Below are 23,484 nucleotides of genomic sequence, written 5' to 3' on the forward strand. Positions count from 1 at the left end.
CAGGACACAGAGAGGGGTTAGCCCTGTGGAAGGATCAGCACGAACAGAATTCTGGATGCATTTTTGCTGGGCTGGACTTAAATGCTAGTTCAGTATCTCCTAAAAACTGCATGTTTTTTTTAGTCTTCTCTCCTCCCCCTTCACACAGCTCTTCTGTGTGATCCCATCTCCCCCCCCACCTCTTGTCACTGCAATTCTAGGCAAAGAAATAGCCAACTCCCCGACTGCTGGCTCTAGCTCAGGAGTGGAAGAGCGAGAACTGACGGTGATGACTGGGTGATGACCGGGTGATGACCGGCTGCAAGCATAAACCCCACTGACTGTGACTTGTCTGAGCTGAGGGTCTGCCACAAAGGATTAAAAGTAGATGGTTCCTGCTGGAAGCACGTAAAAGCACTTTATTTTCCCCCTTGAACCTTCTGTGACTCAGTGAAACCCTGCCGTACATGTACAACTCTTCCATCTGTGTGAACCGAAGGAATTTGGCATTTCACAAGAGTGCTCAGCATTTTAGGGAAATGGACTATAAATGAGTGCAGTGAATTGTTATGCATACATTTTAAATGTAATATAAACTGGGTTTGCCTCATTACCATGTTGTAATAATGGAGTCATGACTTTTCCAAGAAAAAAAGAAGATATGATTCAGCTGACCCTGGGAAACAAGTTTTTATAGTAAATTGGAAAAATAAAGCTGGATTTCACAATATTATGTTATATAGTTATATCAGTTTAGTATAGTGAGTGTGATTTGCTTTTGTCTTTTGAAGGTAGCTATCTAGTCATCTAATGCTCTATTTGTCAGCAAATGAACATGTATTTCCAACATGGACTCTAGATTAAATCTTAAAAAATGATAATGTGGAGTTTGACCTCCATAGTTACTGCCCGATTAAAATATAAGTAAATACGTTGTTTAAAGTATGCAGTAGACAAATATATAGGCAAAAGACTTCAGATATTATGGTGATACTGTTTGCAAAGAATATTAGCATTTACTGATCATTCCTATCATTGCTGCTGTTATTTTATATTAACAATTCTTTAATTATGTGAATGCCAGAAGGGTAAATTCACAAAAAGGAAAATCACTTTACATATAACTTAGTGGGGTAACAATGTCTAGAACCTATTTTAAAGAAACCATGACAGACATCTTTCATTCATCAGTCTGCCACAACAGGAAATGACTTCCTCTAATACACAATGAAATAAATAAAGGTCAGATGGTTCATTTGTCTGCATTTGCTTTGCACAGTTCTACCAGTAAAACAGGATGTTTTCTATTAACATTGCTCCAGATTTCCTGGTAACAATAGCACCAAAATAAGGACCAGATTTTGTCCAGGTGAAATTCACTCCTCCTGCATAAATCCCTATGCCTAGAATCTGCAAAGAAAAAAGCTGAAGTAAGATGTAGAAGCTTCTAAATTTATGTGTAAGCACCAGGCTGCAATCCGTACAAGCTTAGAGGAGTTAGGTACTCGGCTTCCACTGAAACTCAAAGGAGGTGAGCACCTTTGTTCCTAAAGCTTTTTTGAAAATTCCAGCCCTGCAAGATGTGACAGCTTCCCATTATTTGCTCAGGGACAGTATGTATATATACATATATATGAATAGTGCCTTGGGTATTCAATACCTATGCAAGTGAAAAGAAGAGGGTAGAGCATGCAGCTTCTCAACTGTGAAGCAGCAGCAGCCTTGCTGAGCCATACTGCTTATGAGACAGGCTACTGGATCTTCCTCATAGACCACACTTGACTTGTGCCCTTCAGTGATCTTCAGCTCAGCCAGAAAGACAAGGGGCTGTGAGTTATTTGTTGGCAAACTTTGAACCATGTGGGGTTCGAGTGGAAAGAAGGACTTTAAAGTCAGCCGCATGTGCACTGGATGTTCCACCTAACTGGAATGCGGTTTGTGTTGAGGTATGTTTTCTTTGGCTATTTTTTCCTGAAATGTGCAATTGCAAAAAATAAAATATTTACATCATTACAAATGAAATTTCAGTGTCAGCTTTTTCTGTCATAAAATGGAATATTCCTATGTGCAACAGGTGAATTATTTTCCTTGGGGATCAGATACAAAACTGTTTTCAATACAGAGAACAATAAACTGATTACTACAGCTATATACTTTCTGATCAAGAAGTTTCCCCGTCTTCAGCGGTGATGCTTGTCCCATAGCTCCTATATCAGCTCTGTGCCAAGCTTCACAGTAGTTGCTAACCAGTCGGATCCCATTTGCAGTTGAACCATGCCATATTACTTTTTGAGGCCTGAAAGATAATGTTAAGAAGTTACTTCCTGAAAAAGTCTCTTTTTGCTTTATTCAACTGCACACCTATATGTGTGGTGACTTGTATTTCTACTTTCCTTCTGCTTGAAGCAAACAGTGGGTAGGGAAAGAGAAAGATAGAAAGGAGAGGAAGAAAAGGAGAACACAACCTGATATCCCATTCATAAGCTATCAGAAATGGAAAAGAAAGATGGCATAAGGAAAGGGAGAAATTTTTATCACATTTCTAGTAGCCCAAGATATTGCTACTTGTACTATCTGGTAAAAATAAATGTCATATAAAACTCATAAATGGTAATGTAAACTCACCAAGATGGATCAGTCATGACGTTCCTCCCATCAAAGGAGTATATTGGAACGTGGATGTTGAATTGTCCACCGTTTCCATTAAATATAGATTCCCAGTTATTGAAAAGTATTTCTCCCTGTTAAAATTTCAAAGGTACTTTTATAAAAAAAAACAAATCCAAAATCCACGTCATACCTGACTTTTGTAGACTTATCTATACATCTAAAATCTTATCTGCATTTAAGAACATTTATCATTCCAGCTTTCACATCAGTTTCTGCATGATGCTCCTGAACAAACTTGTCTCATCTATCATCTCTACGCTAATAGCTCTCTGATCCACGCCTTTGCCTCACAGTTGCATCTCTGTTCTATTGTCACTCCAAATATTCAGCTTGATCATCTCCATTTCCACTGTCCTTTCCCTCCTAACTGTCTAAGGGGTTGTTTGAAAAACTGCCTTTAACTACTGTAGCTATAGAGAAAATACAGAGATTCTTTGTATTGGAACTTCTGTTGAGGTCACAGTTTTGTGAGAAGTGTGGCAAATGTTCAAGGCAAAAGCTTTGCATCAGGCTACCTCTCAAACTGCTGTTGAGTTTTTCCAGTCAAAGTTGAAACAATATTGTCTTTACAAATTTGTCTCCAAGGCTCTGTATTTGCATGCACTTGAGAGTAGCATCCGTTCAGCGTGTTCCAAGCATCACGTGTTATTCCTGTAGGTTTCTTTGGCCGTTTTTTCTGGGAGCCAGCCAATGCTACAGAGACATGGTTTGTTTTCCTCAGTTTTAGTGTGTCTGTTTATGTGAGACCACAAAATGACTCATGCTCTAGACTCTCCTCTTAGTTTCACTGGGGTAAATCCAGCATCACTCCTAAGCGCAGAATTTGCCTTTATCTTTAAAAATGAGAAAAATAGGCATTTTAGCCTACTATACTCTGTGATCATACTAGAAGGTAGAACATAATAGCTGTCTTTGAGAAATGAGGATGCACTTTCCCTGCTGATATAAAAAATATCCAGAAAGCCGAACATGATACTGTTGCTTTGTCAGCAATCTGCTCGAAGTAGGCTATTCTCATAGCTTTATTTCTACCATTAGCCTTAAGATATTGAAAAAAGCAACCCTTGAAAATGCAAAGGAAATGTGAGACAGTCTGTAGCTTTCTACTTTGTCACTACTTTTTTTTTTCTTGAACCTGACTCCGAAATAGGAAGCAAAGCTGCTTCTTTATAAAATGCAGTTTGGGTTGAAACTTTCTGCTTTTGCCATTTTCCGGGATTTTGAGGCACCTACAGCCTATCCTAATATAACAAGTACTAAGCACTCATTTTTACCTTAAGATTGACTATTGGTAAATGGTATCGGTCTGTTTTTCTGACAACTGTGGCCAAATCTTGCAAATGTGATGAGAGGAAGGCTCTATAGGTAGACGTCAAACCTGCTAGTTGGGCCTGTTGAAAACACTGAAAATCTGCTCGCACGTCGCCAGAAAATGGCAAATTTAAAGCCACCAGATGCAGCTGGAGAAAAAAAGAAGAAAAGCCACGGGGTTTTTTAAGTTTATAACGCTAGGAAGACATATATTGGAAACAAACTAGACCCCCCCTCCTCCTGCCTGCACAAGAACTAGTACCTTCCATATCAGGTATGAAAGTTATTTGCTGCCATAACATTACATTTCTTAAAGCTATGAGACCCATAGCAGAAATACCTATTTATCTTTGAACATTAAGGAAACCATGAAGTTTATATACTCCTAAAAACTAAATTTTTTTAAAAAGCAGCTAATATTTTTAAGCAGAAGTCTTGGAGTTATCACACAAACAAAATCCCAAATCCTACAAGCATGGAAATAAGTAGTAAGAAGTGACCATATACTGTTTAAAAATTCACTGTTATCAAATACAAGAAGTAGCATGCTTAAGTCAAACAGTACAGATGCAAGAACTAATCCACATTTTTGTTTTTTGAGGGTTTTTTTTTTAGGTATAGCTCAGTTACTTTGCTTTCTTTGTCTAAATATTTTAAAGTATTTTAAATGAAAGGTTAGATTCTAAAGTGTCTATCTAAAACAAGCAGAGCCATGAAGATAGAAAATATTCTAATGAAAATTTTAATGATTTAATTGTAACACTATTGTTAACTTAAAAATTACTGTGTTGTAGGTACAATCACTAAGCGAAGAGATATGCCTAACTCAGAATCAGGATTTTTTTTTTCTTTGAGATGGGAAAGGCTAGGATGATGAATACAGATCTGGAGGAAAAAAAATAAAATTGTCTCTGAGATGTCTAAACCAGTTAAAGAAGTGTATTTGTAAATTTCTGAATTAAAATCTGTGAATTTGAAGAGGAAATATCACAAATCTCCCTCAAGATGCAAATTGTCATGTTTCAAACCACAGCTATGCAGTTACAATATAGATCTCATACTTACTGCTGGTTTTCCATTGTTCATATTTGATATTGGACTCAGTGCTGGAAGAGACTGAAATCCCTGTTATTTTAACACATGCAAACAGATATGTTAAACATGTTACTCAGATCGGAATTTTAGACATTCAATAATTTTCTAAATAAAGCAAAAATTGAACACTGGAGAATCTGAAACTGTCCTACCTCTGAGAAATAAACCCAAAATTTGTAGCCAGAATACTTTATCTACATACCATCAATTTGGTTTGTCACATAAATATGTGTTTGAAAGCTGTCCTGGCCAGAGTTGCTTTGCTAGACCCGAGTGTACCCACTCCACAGTGCTCTGCCAGAGCTGGTGTCATCACCGGATCACGCCTCGAGTCCCGCATGGAAGCAGCCCGCTCTTGGCAGAAGCAGAAGACCAGTTCAGGAAAATGAAAACTGAGAGGGTAAGGAAGGTGTGGGTGGGAATATTTCTCAAGGCCTTGGTAATTCCCTCTTGTAAGCAATTGGCGTGTAGAGACCAGAAGGTCGATGATCTTCAGAGCTGTTTCAGGAACAGCGAAGTTTTCTTCTCTAGTTATGGTAAGTATGAGTAACAAACCACTGACTGTACCAGTTGGGAAACTCATGTGGTGTCAGCTGGAGGCTGCAGACAATTTCTTATAACATGAGGTCTAGACATTTTCCCAGTGTGCTAAGTGCACTTCTCTCTGACCTACTCTTAACTTTTTTTAGATTTCTTTCTGGCCATCTTCCTTCTCGCTGCTCCTTCCTAGCACTCTCTTGCCCCTTCATTATCTCAGCAGTCAGATCAATTAACCTGTCATCAATGAGACTGTTCTCTATCCCCTTTGCCACTTCTCGGTTTTCATCCTCCTGTGATTTTTTGGGACTGACAGCATGTTCACATGCAGGTTGATACAATAACTTGCAGAATGGGGTCAGGTACAAACTAACAATTGAGGCTTTAGAATAGACCTTCAGCACACTGTGGGATAAGCTACATGCAGGTGACGATGATGTACCCTGAATACAGGATTATCATCTTTTAAAGAAAACCTGCTTTTCAGAAACACTTTTCTGAGTTTCCTTGAAAGGGACCAGGGCTTGATATGGCTGACTTCAGTGTTATGAAAGAGAGTACTGTTTTGTTGGGGTTTTTTTTGTAGGCAGCCTGCTTTGTTCTGCTTTTTGTAGATGCTGCTTTGTCTCTGTAGCGTTTGGAGTCTCAAAAGATAATGGAAACAGATGACTAGCCAGTGCGAACCAATTTGCAAGCTTATGTAGTGGTGGGATGCTTATTTTGAACTGACAAGTCTCAGTGGAAAATCATGTTGTGCAGCGATCTGCCTGCAACTTCTGCCAAATGTATCGCCTGTTTTTGCACATTTAGACTCAGTTTTTCACAGTCCAATATTTTGTACTTACATGGCTTGATATGGCTGGAGGAGGAAGGCTGTCAGCAGGGATAGGAATTAGCTCACCAAGCTGAAAGAACCCAAAAGGAAAAGCAAACAAAACCGTATCACCAGGAGCTTCTGAACTAAAAAAAGGAACCTTTACACCCATGCTCCTCCACCCCTGTAAAAAATGTCTGCAACAACTCCATTTTGAGTAAGGGAGTTGGAAAGGATTAGGACGTAGTGCAATAGTACCTGCAATTTTCTCCATCCGTTTCGAACACGGATAAAAACCTCACTGGTTTCACTCAGGTAGATTAGCGTACCTTCTGCTACCAAATGAACTCTTTCCAACATACCCTCAATGTTTTGGAATGTCGTAACCTGTCAAGTAGGAAAATGAAACACGCTTCGTCAGGCACACAAAACATTTTGCAAGTTAAATTGTTAAATTAAAGTCTCATTTGAACACATAAATGTCAAGGTTTCTTCCACAGGAAATGCTCATAAAGTCAGTTTTACGTCATTTCATACAAAAAGCTTCAGTAACATAAATATCTTGCTACTTTGGTGTACCAGCATCATCATTCTGTGGACTGTAGTGTAACTACACCAATAGTTAATTTTGCACAGAGTGAAGACCATTGCGTCTCTACAGTTTAGCATACCTAGATCAAAATGGCAGAGTTCAGAAGAGATTTGATAAGGCTTATAAATATCACACACAATTCTAGATACATTTGCTTCTGTTATATTTTTCTTGATGCTGTTGTGATCTCTTTTCTTTAAGGATGTTTTCTTCCATTCCTTTTGTTATGTTTCCAGATGCCGCTAGTTTACACACCAAGTATTTTTCAATTTCTCTTTTATAGATCATCAGGAGGCTTAAACTGATGTCTGTCAGATGTGGACATTGCACTTATTACCTCTGTCTTTGTCACCTGAAGACAAGAACACAGTCCTCTCTAAGATGGGTTGCTTCTACAATCTGTTTGATAATTGCGGGTAGTGTAAAATCAGGGGCAAGTTTCTTGAAAGTGTCATTTCTTGACACTTGAGTGTCACTTCTTTCTCATTTCTTCAGTGTCAGAAAGCATATTAATGCTGTATGAATCATGCAGACCATACTATAGATTTGCATATTGCTTTTTAATATTGGTTTTGAACTAAGTGGGCTTGAATCTCCTATCTAAGACAGTAGCTCCCAGCCTGTAACTACAGTCATCTACCTTGGGGCACCAGTCTTTGAACATCTGTTTCTCCCCTGATCTGTAATCATTGTCAGGTCCTGAATTTCTATGAGAAAAGGCATTTAGCAGAGGTATGACACTATGGTGGGAAGGCATTAAGAAACTTACACACAGATTCTTGTTAGTTCATTTGATATGATGTAGATGATCTGAAAGTCTGCTTGTTTATTAGTGCATTCTCAAATGATTGCCAAAGATATCCAGCAAATTTGCTTTTCTATCATAATGTGAGAATGTGGAAAAGGAAAAAATTGCAATGAACCCCCTCTGCTAGCTTGAATAATTTTTTTTCAGAAACTACGACTATTTAATTTAGAAATTAACAAGACAGAAGTCTTAGCTGTCATTTTTACTGCATGGATATCTGGGATACAATTCTGATTTGATTCATGCAGTAAGAAGAGGAAACAAATTTATATGTAGTCTCTGGCACAACAATTTTTAGATTTGCTAGGTAAATCTACAGTTTTCTTCTTAGAATCAAATGACCTATATTACTGGGTTGTAATCCAGTAATGTAAAGTGGTTTTTTAATGGAAACTGGACATTCAGTAGTTATTCTAGTATTTCAGCATGTTAAGTTGCCACACTCCTTCAGAGACATTGCTTTGAACATGGAATATGCACCTTTCCATTACTTTAGCATGCCATCAATCTTTGCATTTGTTTCAAGAGGCTGTTACTGACAAAGCAATGGACAGACTTCTCCTCTCATCACTTTTCCCAGATATATGGATTCCCTGCTGAAAAATTATGAGGTTCAGAAAACCAGAAAACATTCTAATAAATAAAAACACAGGACAGAGCTTTCCCTCCTCTCTCAGGGCTACCAATGACCACCAAAAGATTTGAAGCAAGGTTTTAATGACAAACTTCCTTATTTTGCTGTCTTACCAGATTCCTGGTTGCAGGTGACCCTGGCTCTCCAGGAGGACCTGGTGGCCCAGGCATTGCGGCTGCTAAAATAAAACAAGCATACAGTACATGTTGAAGGTCATCTTTTTTGAGAGAGAAGGTGAGTGACATAAAGAAAGGACTTAGTGGTGGTGTGGTGTCTAGGAGTACTGGGAGTTTTAAATAGCCATAGGCCTTACATAGTCAAGTTCTGAATAGCTGTGTTCAAGCCAACTACAGAAAATGCATTCTAAGGATTTTTTTAAAAGCAATGGTGAAACTTAGTCTTTTCTCTGTTATTTGGGAGGTTAAGGTCAACAGATTGCAATGTGTTGTAGATACTCTGCAAATGAAGAACCAGATCCACTTAAATTGACCAGAATGCTCTTCTGCTAGCTGCTAATGACGTGTGTATGGAAGAGGCAGAACTTTTAGCTCCTGCCTGTGTGGGCTTTGAGGGAGTCATTATATCTTTTGCTCTAAAAGTAAACAAAAATCAACTTTTCCTTAGATAAAAAAATTCACAAGTGTAAGCTCAGCTTATGTTTCAAAGCAACTAAGAATTCTCCAGTGGTATAAACTTGAACTTCTAAGACTGCAGTCCACAACATCTAGTACCTAGTACCTGTCTCTACTCCAAAACTGAATTTCTTCACCTTGAGCTGAAAGTTCCTGTTTTCTGGAGTAAAAACTCCTTTCTTTTAAGGAAGGAAAGAAGGAAAGATATGGAAGACTGAAAGCAAGCATCTCGTGCAAATGCATATCATGATAATGGAGCTTTGAAGCTGTTTAGAAGAAAGAGCTTCTACACACAGACCCTGCTGAGCATCATGGTGTGTCCCAGCAGGGCTCTGTAGCTGAGATCTGGGCAAATCTTGTATTAATCATAAGTAGAAGCTCCTTCTGTAGAGGAAAAGAGAGACGTGCAGTGGGGGCAACAAAACAGGTCCAGGGGTATCCATGAGAGTACACCGGTATACTGCTGGGATGGAATATAAAAGGTTCAGTAAGAAATCTGATTAGGAACAGAAAGGCATGATGAGAGCTAGTATGACATGGAAGAAAGAGATCTAATAGTTGGTGGATAGCTGTCAAACTACCTGAGCATGGGGAAATCTAGCATGTCCTAGCATGCTGGTGAATCTGGAGTATGAAACATGCACAAAGAACTGCAAAGTTCAGCTCCTAACCACTCCCCAATTCCTACCTTGCTGGGCACTTGAAAATGGCGTTCAGCTGCTCTTAGCTATGCAAATAGTGCTATAATCCCAAATATGGACAGAATTGCTCTTCAAAAGTGAGGGAGGAATGGAGGAATGTAGGAGTATTCTCTGAAACCACCCTTTGGAGAAATTTTAGTGAGCACATCTGGTAACCCTCCCCACGGTAATCAAAATCCACTCATCCACAGCTTACTGGATACAGCAGCTAAACAGCCTGAAGGAGAGTAACAGAAGATTAGCTAAAGGAGCGTACCTTCTGCCTTCATAATTTTCAAAGGAATCAGGATCACAGTGATCTTCAGTGAAAGTGGAGCTATAGACTCCCCTCCACCCCCGCAAATACATTCAGTGAAGAAAAAGTATTGACTATCTTCTCTTTTATTGGAGGATGACGAAGACTAATGGCAGAGAGGATAAATGAAAGTGTAGGCATGGAGTACTTATAATAATTTGTTTTGTCTGACTGGGTCTCTTAGCTAATATTCAGAAATGCTTAATATAAATTACACAGGAAAAGGCCTGAAGGCCTTTATGGACTTTATGGATGCTGAGGATCTGTCCATATTATGATGAGCAGGGGCTAATTTAGGTACAGGCCTATGTCCCAACGTTGAACATATTAAAGATTTCTTCTTTCTCAAATATTCTTCAGAGGATGAACACTTCTGATAGACACTCAATTAATAATATTTACTGGATGACAGATTGGAAATCTCACCTTATCCCTGGGCAGCTGTATAAACCAGTCTGACCAGGGTCAAGAAATACCTGGAGAGAACAAATTGGAGACAGAGTTCTGTTCCCCAAACTAGCATACTGAAGGCACACGTCTTGCGGGGAAACAGACTGATCATTAGTTCTCAGAAATGGAGATCTGTATTAGCTAGACCTACCCAAACTTGAGGCAGGATAGATCTGCATTATAGCCTCTCTATTCGGTTAACAATTCTCTTTCTGTTAGAACACCATCTTCAGCTGAGATTAAGGAATGCTTTGCTCTGGTTTTACTTGGCTGGATTCCCATGCCGGAAACAGTTCCCAGAGAGAGGAATCAGAGTTGCTCACTCAAGCAGATGTGTCGAGTGACATGTCAGAGGAGCCCAGGACCCCATCCACTAGAACCTAGTCTAAGGACTGGACATTAACAGTATGAGGCTTGTCACTAGCAGACCTATGACCCAAGAGGAGTCAGAAGCACAAATGCCTTGAACTGCAATGGTTGGTTATAGCCACGTATTTCCTTTGATGCAAGTTTGAGATAATCTGCCTGAAGCTCCAGTGCCACCTTGCTTGCAAAGTTCCTCCCCTGGTGTGACTATTTGTGGCACATTTTACTCCTTTTCTAATCCAATAAGTTGAAAATCATTAAAGGTACAGTAACCAATCCTCCCAAAGCTTTGTTCAGCATTTGCATGACAACTAGTTTTTAGAAGCAGTCCACTAGATCCTCTAGTTTTTAGAAGCAGTTTAGAAGTAGTTTTTAGAAGCAGCTTCATTCTAGACCTAAACTCTACTGTGGGTACTGCCTTTATATCAGAGAATCATAGAATCATAGAATCATTTAGGTCACAAAAGATCCTTAAGATCATCAAGTCCAACTGTTAACCTAACACTACCAAGTCCACCACTAAACCATGTCCCTAGGCACCAAATCTATGCACCTTTTAAATACTTCCAGGGATGGTGACTCAAGCACTTCCCTGGGCAGCCTGTTCCAATGCTTGACAACCCTTTCGGTGAAGAAATTTTTCCTAATATCTAGTCTAAACCTCCCCTGGCTCAACTTGAGGCCATTTCCTCTTGTCCTATCACTTCCTACTTGGGAGAAGAGACCGACATCCACCTTGCTACAACCTCTTTTCAGGTAGTTGTAAGAGCGATAAGGTTTCCCCTGAGCCTCCTTTTCTCCAGGCTAAACAACCCCAGTTCCCTCAGCTGTGCCTCATAGGACTTGTTCTTTAGACCCTTCACCAGCTTCGTTGCCCTTCTTTGGACACACTCCAGCACCTCAATGTCTTTCTTGTAGTGAGGGGCCCAAAACTGAACACAGTATTCGAGGTGCGGCCTCACCAGTGCCGAGTACAGGGGGACAATCAATTCCCTAGTCCTGCTGGCCACATTATTTCTGATACAAACCAGGATGCTATTGGCCTTCTTGGCCACCTGGGCACACTGCCGGCTCATGTTCAGCCGGCTGTCGACCAACACCCCCAGGTCCTTTTCCGCCAGGCAGCTTTCCAGCTACTCTTCCTCAAGCCTGTAGCGTTGCATGGGGTTGTTGTGACCCAAGTGCAGGACCCGGCATTTAGCCTTGTTGAATCTCATACAATTGAACTCAGCCCATCGATGCAGCCTGTCCAGATCCCTCTGTAGAGCCTTCCTACCCTCAAGCAGATCTCAAACAGATCAACACTCCCACCCAACTTGGTGTCGTCTGCAAACTTACTGAGGGTGCACTCGATCCCCTCATCCAGATCGCTGATAAAGATATTAAACAGAACTGGCCCCAATACTGAGCCCTGGGGAACACCACCTGTGACCGGCCACCAACTGGATTTAACTCCATTCACCACAAGAAGAGCTTTTTGGCCCACATGAACATCTTCCCAAGTTCAGCCAACTGCTCAATTTGATAGGTTTTGCAAAGCTCTCAAGGCAGGCTGTCTCCGTTATGCAGACTTCCTCCCAGCCACAGCCACAGCAAGATTTTTCATGCAATAGCACTCCCATGGCACTAGTCAGTGAAAACTGTTTGCAGAGAAATTGTCCCTTTTGTGCTTCCAGTTCCAACTCACCCCCCAGGAGAAATCGGTAGAGGGCAGGAGGAGAGAGGGGAGCAACCTGATTCAGGTGTGCAGAGTGGGTGGGCAGATGGAAGAACATGTACGTAAAGGAGTGGCAGTGTGTGGGAGGGGTGGGGGAGGGGGTGGGGGTGGGCGCATGCCTGTGCACTCGCACATACAGTGAAAAGCAAGATCACACCCTCTCACCTGAGCCATATATTGCTGGGGGTCCTGGTGGGCCTGGTGGGCCAGGAGGTCCAATTTTTCCATAACCTGGTAAGCCAGGTAGGCCAGGTAACCCCGGAGGTCCTCTGGGTCCAACAACTGAATCCCCTTTTGGTCCCTATTAGTGATAAAAAGTATTTCTTCGAATGTATCAGTTTCACTGCTGCAGGCCCTTCATCTCTGGTGGCAACATTTTCTGAAGGCCTGCCACCACACCACTGTTTAGACATGAGTCTGTATGTAATTTTCTTCAAGGAGGCATGGATATTAATGGAAATGAAAAATTTGACCATATACTAAACTGAATTCGAGAATTTAAGTTTCAGAAAGCTTTCTGAAAGTTCTCGCACCTATTCCTCAGCAGCTGGTATCTGCAAAACTTTTGACAGTACTCTCAAAGTCCTGGATCTCAACTCTGCTCGTGCTGAGACTACTCGCTTTGGTGTGCTTATAAATAAGAGTTTGTCTGAAGGTACATAGTGGAAAGCTTTAACGTAAAGTGTGTCTATGCAGGGTGTATATCTCATGACGAATGTTGTCTTCTCCCTCCTGTGATCAAATGTCAGCTCATATCCCTTAAGCTCTCCAGCTGCCAGTCTTCCAGATTAAAAAGGCTCCAACTTACTACGTTTCCAGTTTAGCAGTGCATCCTCAGCCTGAATGAGGAGGGCTTGCACTCTCTGTGCTCAAACTGGCCTGCATACATGGAACAGTTTTTGGACCCTGGACTAGGAGAGCTCAGTCTCTGATGGATCTCAGCTGTGCCATCCAACTCCTTCTTGCCAGTGGAACAGTTTCTAAACAGGGAGATGGTTCTCGGCAACGTGGAATAGCGCCAGGGGGATTTTTGAAGGTGGGCTTGCTAACCTAACACTTCGTCCTCAGTGGTGACCCACCCATCCATGCTCCTTGGCACAGAACATGACAACAGAGTAATACAATGCACACATTTGTTGCCAGATCGCAGGGATAAACTATTTTCCAAATAATTAGTGCATTTGGTTCCAAAGCAGCAGTGGTGGCAATTACCAGAAGATAAAACAACTAGGTAGAGATTAGACAGTGGCTGAATTTTATAGGAATGATCCAGGGGGGTACACACTGGACTTTTCATTCATGTTTTTGGATTACTGGAATAGAAAATAAGATTAATTATTTAGATGGCCAATAATTTTCAAGTCAGCCTCTGTCTAACTTTATATAGCCTATTTTGGCCTTTATGGGGATATAAGTAGTAGTTATATATACTGCCCTGATTTGTAATGCTATTAATAACATGAATCTACATACTGATGTAGTTGTATTAGACAGCATAACATTACGTCAATTTTTCACAGCAAATTAATTCTATGCACAACAATGAAGTGTCTGTGTTTATGCCTAGTGCAACTCTTGTATCCACCTAATGGTTAGCATACGAGTTTATACAGTTCTTAGCATCATCTTGATGTTTGTCTCTTTTTAAGTGCCTTCTAAATTAAAACAATGGGTAGCCATAAATATTCCTATTCTACAACTTGAGTGACTTACAACTAATCCTGGTCTTCCAGGTGGTCCAGGAGGTCCTGTCAGGAAAAAACCTCCATTTGGTTCTCCTTTTTCTCCTTTTACACCAGTGACGCCGTTGTCTCCTTTTTCACCCTTTAAAGAGATTATATTTTAAACCATTGAGCTGAAGTGAGATCAGAACTCTATGCACTGATCTTTAAAATTACATGAAATCTCTGAGCTTAATAAAGAAAAGCATCTGCTTAAAATCTTTTTGACATCACTTCCTTCTTCAGTGATATGGAATGAAAAGGAATGCTTTCTCTACTGAGGCTGCAAGGCTCTCTCAGGGCGGAGGCTAGGGTAGGTGGGGTTAGGTGGAGGCAGAGAAAATGCCTCTATTGTTGTTTCCTGCTATTCTACCCAGCAAAACCTTGTGCTGTGCTGTAGCTGGAGGCAAAGAGAAAATCAGAGGAAGCATAAAAACGTGGCTTTCTGCTTCTTCCTTCATCAAGGAAAAAGCAAAGCAAGATTGACATGGAATGGACAGATATTTAAAAGTATGTGGCAAAGTGAAGATTACTGTGCATAGGATGAGAGAGAAGGGCAGGGGTGTGTACCAGTATAATAGAAGAGACACCACACAAAATTGCAGGCACTTTGAACTGCATCTCTTCTCCTGTCCTTCATCGTTGATTATCAGTTAGTTTGGGGAACGGAATGATAGGTGAGAAGAAGCATTTAAATACTAGGTCATTATCTCTCTGTGCAAAATGAGCCACAGCAATTGCAGGTTCCTCCTCACAATATTTCCTTCTGTTTATCTGCTGGTTTTTTTCCTTCAACTTTTTTTGGCCTACTTTGTTTCACCTTTCTGAGAAATAAACCTGTGAATAGGAGAGGCAAAGGGTAAAGCAAGAATGGCAGGTAGCTGCAGAAAGCCAGCAGAGATGGCTATGTATAGCTCCTCATCTGACTTTTTTTCTTTTTAGTTTCCCAGTAAACAGGACTATAAAGCTTCCTGTGTGGCATGCCATTTTGCAGGGATGAAGGACTAGATGAAAAATGAGTTCTTTGTAGCTAAAGCTGTAAAGCTACAGACACTACTCTATCAGATCAAAGAAGCCATACCAGCTCTGCCATACATGCATGGGGCACTTTATTTCATAGCAATAACTTAGGTGCACTCAGCCAAGCAGAAAAAAAAACTGAAAACCAGATGGCACTGAGAGTCCTTCAAGGAAACTGACAGTACACTGCTTTTGGCGGCATCATTAAATGATAACTTGATTCAATTTTTCCAGATCTTCTACTGAAAAAGAGCCTTGTTCACTTAAAAAACATTTAAAATAATATTGCATTGGTATTCATTTTTGATACTTGAAGCAGTCAGGAGAATAATGGAACAGAGAGAGACCAAACGCATCAAGGTATGGGTATACTTTCTTGTAAGAGATTCCAGGAAAAGTAGTTTCCATCACTTTAACTTATTTTATTCAGTGTGCTTAAAAGATAAATAGTATTACACAGCAGTGATTTCCCCCCCCCCATGTGTTAATTTTTGCTAAATTTGTCTAGAAGCCCTTTAGGTAATGGATGTCTCTTACCTGAGCTGGTATGGAAACAAAAGCATTCATTTATGGCAGATAATTTATACCGACTTATGTTAGGTAACAGTGAATTATGACTCACTTTAATACCATCGGGAACGTAAAAAGCCTCAGTAATAAAGTTTTTTCAAAAGTAATCTTTATATACTACTGACATCTACTATCTCTGTACTTGTAATAAACTTGTCTATGCAGCTGGAGTTTAAGAAATTAATATAATTTGTAATTGCTGATGCTTTTACCTGTTTTGTATAGTTCACCATGCTATACTGTTTTATGCTTAATTTATAGTAAAGAACACTTCAAAAAAAGCTTAACAGAACTCAAACACAAATGGGATATAATTACCTTTATGCTATTAATAAAGTGGCTGAAATATGATGGAGGCAGAGGTGGACCTGAAAAATGAAGAAAATACAATGAAGTACAATAATTATCTGTAATTTTCTTTTTAAAAGCACTGCTTTGGATATTACTGGTTTAGGAGTTTAAAGGAAAATTATTTACAATAATAACATTAACCTTTAAATCTAACAGATATTTTTAGTTTAGTTTCCTAACAAAGCAAGGCTTATATGACCTATCTTGTCTGTCTCCTCCACCTTAATAACTTCTGAATCTGATTGTGAATTTCAGACAAATTTGAAAGCAAAGAAGTCTCAAAGATGAAAAATTCCCAGTTTTCTGAAAAAATGGCAGCTGGGCAGAGGGTGAAAGAGAAGCATCCAAATTAACCCCTTTGATGGACACCAAGGTAAAAGAAAAGCTTTCCATATGTTTTGCCAGCAGTGGGGTGGCTCATCGGTAGTTGCGTTATCCTTCATGCAAAGACAGTACCATAACTGACAAGAGAAAGAACGAGTGTTACTGCCATGCTGCTGATCATAGAATAATTGTTCTTGACATTTTTCTGCAGCAAAAAACCCAATACCAGTACCAATGGTTATACCACCTGTGTTGTGTTGTCTGCCAATGGTCGTCAGCCAAAGCTGTCAAGCCAGCACAAAAAGTCTAAAAAGCTTTCAAATATTCTTTGTTTGGCATACATTTGGAAAAAAAACTTTTTACAGCTGCCCATAACAGCTCGATGCATTTTCTTCAAATGTGTTCTGATTAATTTTTGAGATCTTTGGGTCCAACCCTATGCCAGCCATAGGACTCAGATCTCAGTATGCTATCTCAGATACAATTAAGTCAAGTAGATATTGTATACATCTGTACTCTGGGACAGAAATGTCTTCCCGCTATGGCAGCTATTTTGATTTTATTCCAACCCTGCCAATTACAGCTCACTGCAGTGATTTGCTTGATCCATGTGAGGGGATGGGGAACAGACAAGTGGAATGGAACGGTAGGTGTCCTTCTCAGATGTTGCTTAGTATTAATCTCTACACTGGGCAATATCTGAAGTCTTTCTAGGATGACCAGCAAGCAGACTAGGCCTGGGCAAGGAACATGAGGAAGAGGGAGGTCACTACTCAAAGTGGAAGTCAAAAATCTGTGGTAGGGAACCAGTAGGCTCTAGTTACACTGGTAGGTAAACTGTATTAGACAAGTTCCTCAGCCCTGAGATAAAGCGGCACAGCTTCCATCCATACAGCTAAACTGTCCTCCTCACTCCCGAAGCATGAGAGACTTACCCATCCAGCCTATTGCACCAATCCCTGGCTTGTGCTATCCCCCAGACCATCCTGTTGTCTGGGAAAGTGTTACTTGTAGGCTGAATCCGGGCCAGGAAACATGGGAACAATTAAACTGCAGGACAATTGTCCTCTGTGTCCTGGGTCTGTTTAGTTTACTAGTATACACAGCCAGAGATGTTTGCCTGACGTGGCTTCTCAATGAGCAAACCTAGTTCAGTCCTCTTCTGTAGACATTCAGTGGAGGGCTGGTAGGCAATTTTTGGCAGGACCTTTAGGAATCTTAACACTACTCAGAGGGAAACATACTTTGTTGTGTGGCTTCTGCTGGTAGACCAGACATTTTCATTTCTGTTTGTTTTCAGATGTTGCTGAAACAGACTAACAGCACTTTGCATGTGGCAAAATCATGCCTTCCCAACAATCATAAAGTCACAGAACTTTGGTGACCTTTCTTTTGGAAAATGGGAAGCTGCACTGCTTTCAGATCTGGGATCTGATCTAGAAATTAACTTAGGCCCTGGAGGAACAAATCTCAATTATTACCAGAATTAATACTTGCCCAGCGAGAAGCCGTCTTGTTCCACCTCACTGATTTTCCTTTAGCACCATTCCTTCCAGGATTCACAGAGGAAATGGTGGAACTTCTTCTTCATACAGAAAAGAAGGTCTCAGGACAAACAAACAGGCCAAAGGGTGGATTTGGACGAGTGTGAAAACTTGTCCAGAATGTCCGGTTGGCCTTTTGGGGAATGACCCGCAGGAAGGAAGGGGGTTGACTATGATCAAGGGCCAGCATGCTGCAATAAACACTGCATTTTCGATTAGCAGATCTTCAACGTTAGGCAATTGGGTCTGAGACTGTAATACAGTAAAATCTCCTCCTCTACTTCTAAATGTGTTTTCTTACAAGGCTCCAGACTCTGTTTGTCCAGCCAGAAACACCGGGGTTGCGCTGGAGCATTGCACATGTGGTTGGAACACAGCACCTATGCTCTGGATACTTACTACACCTGCCTCTATACAGAGTAGCTAAATAAAGTGCGGCCTGCCATTTATCCACTTTTTGTGTTGGCTTCATATTTTTGCACGGTATCAATTAATAGAGCCTGTTTGCAAGGTTGGAGAGGAGACATTTTGTGAAAAGGAAAAATAAATCCACTGCGTGGACAAGTACCACAGTTCAGAAAGCTTTTCTGGTTGCTGGAACTCAACAGATATTGTAGTGGAAGGAGCTTCGGCCATCTGTTCGTCAGAGAAGGTTTTGAAAAAATCCTGTACTTTAATCATGTTCCACCATCCTGCAACTTCTAGATTGTGAATTTTCACTGTCAAAGATTATGTGGGTATCTGTGAGACCTAGAGAATTGGTTTGTATGAAAGAATATTTTAGCAACTACATCAATGAACAAGAACCAAACAAACAGGAATATTTTTTAGAGCAGCAACAGAATTGGTCTTAGTTAACATATTTTAACTTCACAAAATATTGAAGCTAGTCGATCTACTTGGATTTGGTTGGCAAACAAATGAATAAATCTCTGTTATTTTAGGAGAAAAGTGAATTCAGTTTTCAGTTTAACCAGAATTCTCGTGTTATTTTCACCATCCTTTCACCTAGCTGCAGTTTTACAAGAAGATCATAAGCATAATCCTCTCCTTCTGAAGCACCTGAAATCATCAGGTATAGGCAAAAATACTCATAGGACATTAATTTGCATTAAATACAGAACCTGGGAGGGGACAGACATGTTCATGGTGGATAAACCAGCACAGAAGAGAAAATTTTCTTAATTTCTGTTTAGGAATGCTTCTTGCTTCTTCTTTTTACAAGTTTATTGATGACTAGGAAGCACTAACTACTTATTTTAAGGCACTGGATATTGATCAGAATAAAAATTAATGAGGACAAGACAAGAAAACAGATTTTATTAGAACAGACAGATGTCCTCTTAAAAATAACCAAAATATCATCTTCAGTCAACAGAACTGCGTCCTTGGAACAAAGACAGAAATATCCATATAGATGTAGTTTTGTATTTATTATCAATGCATTAGAGGACAAAGATTATAAATATGGTATAGCAACATTAATTTGATATACTGCTTCTTCTATTTCAAATGATTTCTGGCACTGACCAAAACCTTACCTCAGTATATGAGATTTCAAAAAATGTATAGAAAAGAAACAGTTTGTAATAGCAATCTTTTCAAATAGATGCTTGTTTCTGTAACTATTTTTGAATGTGTAAGAATTAGCAATGTATATCAACTTTTTGATACAGGAAAGTAAATCTTTGGTGAGGAACATTTGTTATGATGCTCCTACCACCAGTGAATTGGTATTTTTAGTTCACACAGACTTTTCATGATTATCACAAATAAAGCATAGAATACTAAAAAGTTGGTTGAAATGGAGATCATCTAGTTCCACCTCCTGCTGGAAGTGGGACTGTCACCAACAAATGACTGCCTTGAACTCAGAATGCAGAGGTGTGTTACCCTGAAATGGGAAGCATTGGATTTTAGCCCAATTGGCTCAAAAAGATTGACAACAAAATGGTATCTCAGGAAGTGGACATGATGTCCTTCTAAGATTTCAAAAAATCTCTGACCAGCCAGTTACATTTGAATATCTATTCTTGTACTTAATACATTCATAATACTCACAAATATGCAGTACAGCTACTTCTTTTCAGAAGACATTTTTGATAACGTTATGGGTTTTGTTGTTCTGTGTGTCAGTTCAGCAAGGAACCTAGGTATAAGTCTTTAGGCAGGTAAGGCTGCAGGGGTAAGTATCAAAGTACTTTGCTGAATTGCTTTTTAAGTTAAACATGTATTCCTTTACAGGATGTCAGTGACATATCAGATTTAGTATACCTGGTGGTCCTGGAGCACCTCTTTCTCCCTTTTCTCCTTTTAAGTCTGCTGAACTGTGCAGCCCCCAGGAATCTCTGTTTGCTTTAGCACCTGCCATAAAAGCATCACAAATTCATGAGAACTTGCAGACAGTAGAGACTATACCAGTGACAACCAAACCACAGAAAGTGAGAGCAGACTTTTCCATACATATGGGGCACTTGGCTCCAGTCCCTATATGCTCGTCTCACTCTCCTCATGATTGCCTGATCATGGCTGCCTGACTGTCCTCTCTTATCAACCCCAACATGTGGAAGACAATCTCTCTCTTACAAGTCAATCTTTCACTCTCCCTTCTCTAACCACCTAGCTAAGACCCTCTGAACAAACTTGTTCTCACTGCATTTATGCATTTCACCGGGGCAAGTGTAGAAACAGTTCATGAGTTATGGCTCTGTGTTTGATACCACATCTTCTACTGTCTCCAGAGTCCAAAACAAATCAATAAATGATAATATCTGCAACTGTGAATGTCAAAAATGTTATTGTTTATTGCTCCTTCATATCATAAAAGCATTAATAATGAAGAAAATGTTCTCTGAGAATAGAAATGCTTTTAGCATAATTTTCCATCCAGATGAGCTACGGGTAGAATTGCACCCAAATACATCTGGATAAACCTTCTATTTTCCCAGATATTATTCAACTTTCATGGTAATCTTATCCTATAAAATATCTGGGTAAAATGACTCGTGAGTATTTAGACTTCTTAGGTCTGATTTCTCTCTCTCTTCTGCCTGAGTAATTGCTAATATCTTTCCAACATTCATGTAAAATAACATCATTCTGCCACAGTAACATCTTACAGCCACTTCCTTCAGGTAGAAATGCCTTTTCAAGTTTAAGGTGAGGTGGTCCTATTCTGACTTATGAGCAGGAAGGGTGCTGGAGTACAGTAACAAGCAGATACAAGACACATCTCTTGAAGTAATTTTTAATGGTTCCCTGCCCGTGATACCTTCAGCCCTTGTGTTCAGTTGTGATCTATGCTGAGAGTCAGTGGATCACTAAGAACACTGGCTCTTTTCTAACCTGATCTGGTTACATTTGTGAATTTCACTGGGGCAAGCAGAGAAACAATCTCTTGCTTGGGTACCCAGTCCATGTTCCATGACCTGGTGCCACTTATAAATAAGACTTTATTGGTAAGAAAGCCTTAGTTTGAAAAACAGTTACAGCATTTTTCCTTCTTCTAGTTGTACAGAATGGCTAAAAATACAGAAGAATGAGATGGACTTCTTCCCTTTCAGAGCCCCATGTTATAACAGAAGTTTCCAGACAGTTCCTCTCCACCCTTCTCTTTCGTTTTTCAGCCATGAGAGGTGAAAGCTGGTCATACTCCCATGGGTCTCCCCATGATGTGTCTGGTGACTCAGCCTCCAGCTGTGAGCCCATGTCCAAATGCCTATTGACAGAACAGTGGGGCCTCATTTTATGTTGCACTGAGGCCAATCACGCAGTCTCTCAGGTTTGCAGTTAGACAGTTTTCCTAGTTGTCAGCTGAACCCTAACTGTCCAACTGTGACATCTTCAATTATTTTCCAGGCAGATTTCCAGTCCAGTCATCCAGTATTTTAGGTCATCTTAAAATACTGAGACTAATACAGAGCTTATACAAGCAAGCTCTGACTTTCTCTTCTTCAAGATATCTTCCTTTACCACTTACTATGTTCACTCTTGCCCCTTATCCTGACCCCTTGCACTCTTTTCCTTCTCTTCCTTTCTTTTTCCATTTGGATCAAGGTGGCCTGGTCTTTCCAAGTGTCTCAGTCATTGATGAGGGAGAGGACCTCTTCTAGTTGCTGATATCAGCCCACTGCCTACTCTCTGGACCACACTAGAGAACTGGTCCCCAGATAGCCATCTCTGCCTCTAGAAACAGCCCCAAAGCCCAGCATTCGGAGCTGATATAACATATACTGCTGCTGCATTATTCAACTTGTTTTGCATGCACTGTTTTTGCCATGCAGGCTCTGACTTATCAGATTAAACTGTAAACTTTCCAGACTCCTTTGCACAGTGATGGGAACAGTGATTTAATTCCCAAGAACATGGGAACTGGGAAACAGGTTCGGGCTGTATATTAGAGGCTGCACTACTGCTTTTTTCCACAGAATTACTCTGAAAGTATAATAAATAGGCAGGAATAAATTTTTATTATAAGTAGTGAAGTAAGAGGCGGAAGACCACTGACTTCATTTCCTCCGTGATCTTGAGAAGACCTCCTTCTCCATTGTGTACTACTGGATCATAAGAAAACTGACGGCTGCTCCCTGTGGATGTTCTGGGACTTTGTTTTAATGTCCAAAGTTTTTTTCCAGCTCCAAGAAGCTCTGAAGGGGCAAAACTGTCACAGAACTTTCTGCTACCCTTGGAACTGAAGGACTTCCACACTTGAGCCAATTTGCTCAAGGCAGCACTATTTCAATCAGCATTCACCATTTTTTTGGCACAGCACTGCTACCTGTTTCTCTCTGCATGTAGCTGAATCCATCCTTGGAGGATGTCTTTGAGGAAGGACAAAAGCACTGAACCACAGACGCAGGCTTGCATTAATTTTAATGCCTGGTGTGCACAGTAAGTGACAACTTTGTGCTTATCTGGTGGAGTACTAGCTCAAGAATGGAATGGTCAGACTATTACAATAATCTTAAAATGGAGTGAAAACTGTATGTAAATGGTGACTTTTCCTCCTTAAACCAAAGAAAGAAGAGATGCATGCTGGAGTGACTTTAGGATTTACTCTTTGGGTTGAGAATCAGTATACATTTAGAGAAAAGAATCTATAATGATTAATTGAATAAAACCAACAAGTTTTGAACAAAATTGTCATAGTCAAAGTCCTCACTTTCAAGCTTTTACCTAGGCTGAAAGCCTAAAAAGAACAGAATGTCCTTTATCAGCCTGGAGTCAACTCTTAGAACTAAGGAAAATGCCTTGAACCAAGAACTTTGGGCTCTCTGTGGGCATTTATTCTGTTAGATCATGGATTCTTTGTTAAAAACATGAACAGAGAAATCTTTTGGAGTCCCTGTGTGCA

The 23,484-nt window shown here is 40.1% G+C and overlaps 1 protein-coding gene across 5 annotated transcripts in view; it reads right to left on the minus strand.

Annotated features, from left to right (window-relative positions):
• Positions 1–377: 377 nt before the first annotated feature.
• Positions 378–23,484, minus strand: part of COL15A1 (collagen type XV alpha 1 chain) — a 160,331-nt gene continuing 137,224 nt past the window's right edge. For 2 of the 5 annotated variants that reach the window (XM_076330685.1, XM_076330683.1), the window contains 11 exons: positions 20,406–20,495; positions 16,231–16,280; positions 14,315–14,425; positions 12,767–12,902; positions 8,554–8,618; positions 6,665–6,793; positions 6,438–6,497; positions 5,026–5,085; positions 3,924–4,109; positions 2,605–2,720; positions 378–2,275 (listed from right to left, as the gene is read on the minus strand). In XM_076330685.1, the coding sequence (XP_076186800.1) occupies positions 2,059–2,275; positions 2,605–2,720; positions 3,924–4,109; positions 5,026–5,085; positions 6,438–6,497; positions 6,665–6,793; positions 8,554–8,618; positions 12,767–12,902; positions 14,315–14,425; positions 16,231–16,280; positions 20,406–20,495 (1,220 nt within the window). In that variant the 3' untranslated portion in view covers positions 378–2,058. Of the gene's footprint in view, positions 2,276–2,604; positions 2,721–3,280; positions 3,343–3,923; positions 4,110–5,025; positions 5,086–6,437; positions 6,498–6,664; positions 6,794–8,553; positions 8,619–12,766; positions 12,903–14,314; positions 14,426–16,230; positions 16,281–20,405; positions 20,496–23,484 lie in introns of those variants that run through there. The other 3 variants (XM_076330684.1, XM_076330686.1, XM_076330687.1) reach the window with 3 other exon arrangements.

Source organism: Aptenodytes patagonicus, chromosome 2 (assembly GCF_965638725.1).
Source record: "Aptenodytes patagonicus chromosome 2, bAptPat1.pri.cur, whole genome shotgun sequence".
In the NCBI taxonomy this organism is placed as follows: Eukaryota; Metazoa; Chordata; class Aves; order Sphenisciformes; family Spheniscidae; genus Aptenodytes; species Aptenodytes patagonicus.